Raw genomic sequence first — 5,511 nt, 5'->3', positions numbered from 1 at the left:
ATTCTATGATTCTATGAATCCCAGCATGGCTCCCAGCACTTCCACACATTCTCATCAAGATCACCTTCCACTTAGGCCTGAGACCACTCCCTCAGCCTTGTAAGGACCGTATTGAATCCATACAACCCTGGTCCTACAGGACAACCACCCCTCGGGAAGGGGGCTCTCAGCTGCAAGCAAAACGGATGCCGTCAGCTTTACACAGTGCTGTGTGTGGCCTTGGCAGCCCCAGGGCTGCTTGGTTCAGCATCTGACCTGCCCGTCGCACGGATCCAGCCCTGGAAGTCTCCCCCCACATGGAGCAGGGAGTCACCCTGGGGAAGCGGAGATACTCACGAGCCCGTTCGCGGGGGCAAGCTCTTGTGCACAACCCCTCTGCTCCCCTCCACGAAGGCGCTGGGCGGTTTGTGGTAGACGGAGGCCAGCGTCCCGATGTAGCAGATCAGCTCGTCCAGCAGCGTCGGCTCGATCAGATCCGTCTCCTCGGAGATGAGGGGCTTCTCCGCCAGCACCACCTCCTTGGCTGCCACGGGGTCGGTGGAGAGCAGGCGCCAGTAGATGTAGCCACGGTCCCGCAGGTCGGGGTTGTCGGAGTCCTGCGGGAAGGATGGGGCTTAGTGCTGAAGCCACTGGGCAGGGGAAGCTGCTACAGAGCAACTTGGAGCATCCTGGCCCCATCCAAGTCTCACTGCAGTATCAGAGGGGTCATGGGGATGTAAGGTGAAGCTGTTTCGGTCACACGGCTGGCGTAGGGAGGCCTCAGCGTGTCGCTGCACCAGCCTTGGCGCGGAAACAGCACAGGATGCCTCCTGTGCTACAGGAGACTGTGTCCTCGCGCTCCCCGTCTTTAACTACCGGCTTTTCCAGAATTAAGCTCCAATTATCTGCCTCCTGCCACGAGCGCTGCATTCCCAAGGCACTCCCGCTGCCTTGGGAGGGATGGCAAAGCCCAGGGGAAGCTTGCCCCTCGCCCAGGAGCTGTTACCTGAGTGGCCAGGCTCAGAACCTGCTGCACCAGCTCCTGCGTCTCCGTGGGCTTCTTCAGGAACAGCTTCACGATGGCCGTCAGCAGCTGCAGTTGGACCTGCAGGCAGACAAACCGCATTAGGGACAGACAGACAGACAGCTCACACCCATTTTGTGCAAGAAGACGTGAATTTTCCCCTTGTGTGTCGCCAGGACACAACCCCCAACGTGCCCGTCAAGGGACCGAGCGCACAGCGAGCACCCAAGCCGTGGTAACATGTGTCAGGACACCCTGCCTGGCTCCCAGCCCCACCTGCGGCCCCTTTCAGCCCCACGACCGCACCCTCAGCCTCTCAGAGGCACAGGTTGGCACAGAGGGCACTGCGTAAGACCTCAGAACCAGGTTAACACGGGCCCAACAAGGACAAAGGCCAGAGCATCCTCTGACTTCCACGAGGATAAGCAGAACCACCAGTTGATGCCCATTAAGAAGGGAAGGTGCTTGTGGCACCACCGTGGCAGCATTTCATGGGCCACATTCTACACCCAAAGCCACCGTGGGACATCGCTGCCCCGAGCACCCGCAAGGAGAACACCTTCAGCACCTGCAAACTGCTCCATCACGCCCCGACAGCACAATCGGCACAGTGTCACCGTCAACCAGCTGGTCCTGCTGGTGGCCAGACCCCCCCATCATGTGGGGGACTGTCCCCCCTGTCCCATGGCACCTGGGTGCTCTCATCATGGAAGCCCTCCAGGAAGCTCTCCAGCAGCTCATCAGCGTTGTCGATCCGCTCGGCGTACTCTCCCACGATCCAGATCATGGCAGCCCGGGCCTCGGGCTCGTCCAGGGAGTCGAGGTTCTCGCAGAGGGTAGCGATCACGCTCTCGTACCTTCCCCAGGAGAGGACACACACTCACCGAAAGCAAGAAACCCATGTCCCAGCTCTGCTCTGACTCCAAACTGCATCCCATCACCCTCCACAGCACCAGGACATCGCTGAGGGCACCAGCAAGAGCCCCTGACACCTGCCTGGGGCTGTCCCCTCTCCCCAGGGCTGTGGCACAGTGTGACACTGCCCATGCCGATCCCTCTCTGGCCCCAGAGCATGTCCCCCTGCTCACCAGCCCCATCAGTTCATCCGGTCTCTGTCCTCTCTGCAGCAGCCCTGGGTTGCTGGCTCTTTGTGCCAATTAGCCCACTGCTAATCCGGTTCATTAGCATTTATTCCCCTACTAGTAGACAAGTTCCTAACCACGCAGTGGCCCATTCATCCTGACTCAACTGGAACACTCCCCTCTCCTCCTGCCACCCCTGCTCCAGCATCAGGAGCGTGGAATTGGGAGCCAGAGACTGCTTATGCTGATGTATGACCTCAAAGTCTCCGGCAGCTCCTGCCGTTTGGGTCTCTGGACTTGGGAGTGCCATTGTGGGGCTGGGGTGTCCCCGGGGCTGGCTTTCCTGCCCCCGGCTTAACTTGAGGGGCAGCAGTGCCCAATGATCACAGCCCTGAGGAGAAGAAAACCCAGAGCCACCTTCACTGCAGGGCTCTGCCACCGACCATGGCGCCAGGAGGAAGCAGCAGCCCGGTCCTGCCCAGAGCTGGGTCTTTGTCGGGCCCCTCCCCAAGCACAGAGGGCAGCAAGAGCCCGTCTAGGGCCGGGAGCATCCGCCGCCACGCACTTGTTGGGGTACTTGCGGAAGATGTCCTTGATGACGACAATGGCCTCCTGCACCACGTAGTTGACCTTGGTCTGGATGAGGTCAAGCAGAGTGCTGACACAGCGCTCCGCTGATTGCTGCCAGAAGGACTCGGTCAGTCAGCAGCGATGCTCTTACACCCCCCGCCCTTCCCACACCCCCCACCGCTGCCTGAGCCCCTCTGCACCTCCCCCAGGCCCAACCCAGATCAGAACAGACAGCATACAAGCATGCTCTCCTCCCCTTCATGACTCCTTAAATCCAGGTCTGGTTCCTCCTCATCCCCCTTTGCACATTCCCACGTGGCAGTGGGTCTGCAGGGATCCCAAAACAGCTCCAGAGGCAAAGGGTAAGGGGGTGACATACCCTCCTTACACCCTGTGCCCCACGGAACGACGGTGGCTCAGCCCCAGGCCCACAAAGGCGCTAGCTCAGTGGGGCAGCGCTATCTCCCAGGGCGGGATGACCTCCTGCTCAGCCAACACGCGCTGGAGCGCGATGCCTTGCCCAGACACAGTGGCCAGCGGGACCCGAAGTGACCTCACCTCCACCTTGATGGCACAGCGGCCGATGGCTCGAACCGCCTTCCTTACGAAGTCCACATCCACCTCCGTGGCGTACTCCTTCAGCTCAGCCAGCACCTGCCAGAGCGGGGGGGAAGGCAGTGAGAGCCCAGCCGCCCAAAAACCCACCCAAAAAGCAGGGCAGCGACCCAGCAGGCACAGACCGCGTGGTACAGCTCCTCCTGTCCCCATCCTGCAAAGCTGGGCTCAGGATTTCTCAGGTCAATCCCCACCCCACGGGGCTGGAGCCCCCTGCGCCCCATGCCCAGTGCAGACCCTGCAGTCTGACAGCCCCAGACCTGGGCAATGTTGGCCTGGGAAGCCAGGCGGATCATGATGTCCAGCTTCTCCAGTTTGACGTAGATGGGGTCGTTGTACTTCACAAAGAACACCTTCATCTCGTGCTTCAGGATCTCAGGCCTGGAGGACAACGAGAGGCAGCGATGAAGGGAGACGCACGCTCCTGTGCCTTCACCAGAAAGAGACCTCAGAAACCTTCCAGAAACTGTGGTTTTCCCCGGAGCTTTCTGGACAGCCGATACTTGGATGATTTCTCTAGTGGCAAAAGCCAGATCCAAGCTCTGCTCCCACCTCCGGCCTCTGGCCCAGGCAGCGAGCGGCAGCAAAGCAGTGCAGAGGGCGGTGAAAGAAGCTGCACAGCACTCAGGAGAACGATGGGGTTCATTCGCCTCCCCTGCAGCCAGGTCATGCCCAGAGTCCGAGCAAGTTCATCACTCCGTTAGCCAGCTCCAGGCAGGAATCACCACTGCCTGGCTGCGGCACGAGCTGGGTTGGTGAGGGCTTGAGGACACCGAGGACATACACTGGGGAAACCTGGAGCCGGCGCAGCTCTGGGCCAGGAGGACAAGGCTCCTTGGCCACAAGCACAAGGTCTTGGGAGGCTGTTCGATGCCAAGAAATCCAAGATGCTGTGATTATCCCCCTCAGGACTCTGTCCCTTGGCTCCCCTCTGCCCAAGGGACAGAGCACAACCTTGCTGCAAACGAAGACCAGACGCAAGGCAACAGGGGATGTTTGCCCTGCCAAGGTCGGAAGGGACGTCTCAAGGGAAGCAGGGATGCAAAGCCAGACCCCAGGGCTATGCTGGACCTTTCTCACCACATCATCCTCCTTCTAAGCTGCGCCAGGTCCAGCTCCAAGGAGCCAACCTGCCTTCCACGTTCCTGCTCCCAGGGACACTAATTGCTTTCCACTCCGCCCAGAAGTCGCTGCTATTTTTAATAGACGACCACGGCGATAACTGGTGGGACAGTAAATCATCTGAGTGGGGCTGTCAGCGCGGAGTGTGGCTCTCCAGCTGGCCAGTTCTGCTCAGGGCACACGTGGCGGGCCTCAGACACCTCCTGCCCACCAGCAAAGGGACAAAAGGACGGCTGCATAGAAACAAGCTGGTCTCAAAAAAACTCCTTACCAGACATTTAACATTTAAACCAAAGCCTCAGTGTTTTGCCTTTCCAACCTCTGCTCCCCCAGACAAACAATAAGCCCTACTGGAGATGCCAGCTTAGCTCCCTGCCTGTCTCCTCTCCAGATTCTCTGCACCCCTTGGATTTTAAAATAACAGAAAAGCCCATACCAAGCCCCAACACCGCCGCAGCCAGAGGGTGTGAAGCACTGGGAAGCAGGACCCGTAGGGAAGAGGGAAAGCCCGAACCAGGCTGTCCCCGCTCCCACGCCGGGGCACCCACCTCTTCTGCACGATGAGGTTGATGTTGCGGAGCGCCACGTACTGCAGCTCGGGCTCTGCGGAGAGCAGGGTGACCAGCGGCGGGGCCAGCTTCTTGAGCAGCGTGCCGTAATAATCCAGGTCCTTCGACAGCATCTCCATGAACTTCATCAGCACCTTGACGGCCGAGAGGACCACCGCCGAGTTGGCGTGGGACAGCCGGGGTGTCACTCGCTCACAAATGCTGGAGGGGTCGGGGTGAGGGGGAAGGAAAAGGGAAAGGAAACGATCACAGCCCGTCTTCCTGCTTAAACATCGCGGCTAGGACAGACGAAGGAGAAAAAGGCACTGGCAGTTTGCAGGAGGACAGCAGAACAGCACTTCAGACCTTCCCAAGAGATGCTGAACCAGCTCTTAAATGTCCTGATGATGGTTATTTCCCAGCCTGACAAAACCCTATAGCAGTGACCCCTTCTCCGAGCTCCCCGGTGCCTCTCCTCCACTGCTGCACAGAAAGGCCACGTCTAGAAGCAGCTCGAGAAGCGCAATCCCTGTGCCGGCATGGAGACGGCATCACCACGGGGCTGGGGCCG

General features: G+C 59.8%; 1 protein-coding gene across 1 annotated transcript in view; it reads right to left on the bottom strand.

Moving 5' to 3' along the window:
- Nucleotides 1-332: 332 nt before the first annotated feature.
- Nucleotides 333-5,511, bottom strand: part of LOC104506129 (AP-1 complex subunit beta-1) — a 10,441-nt gene continuing 5,262 nt past the window's right edge. The window contains exons 6-12 of the mRNA XM_010146969.1: nt 4,941-5,162; nt 3,531-3,651; nt 3,214-3,309; nt 2,651-2,766; nt 1,695-1,860; nt 986-1,084; nt 333-596 (exon numbers count right to left, since the gene is read on the bottom strand). Of these exons, the coding sequence (XP_010145271.1) occupies nt 333-596; nt 986-1,084; nt 1,695-1,860; nt 2,651-2,766; nt 3,214-3,309; nt 3,531-3,651; nt 4,941-5,162 (1,084 nt within the window). The remainder of the gene's footprint in view (nt 597-985; nt 1,085-1,694; nt 1,861-2,650; nt 2,767-3,213; nt 3,310-3,530; nt 3,652-4,940; nt 5,163-5,511) is intronic.

Source organism: Eurypyga helias, unplaced genomic scaffold, assembly GCF_000690775.1.
Source record: "Eurypyga helias isolate BGI_N326 unplaced genomic scaffold, ASM69077v1 scaffold35372, whole genome shotgun sequence".
NCBI classification, from domain to species: Eukaryota; Metazoa; Chordata; class Aves; order Eurypygiformes; family Eurypygidae; genus Eurypyga; species Eurypyga helias.
The sequence above is the reverse complement of the archived record's forward strand: the minus strand, read 5'-3'. Positions and strand labels throughout refer to the sequence as shown.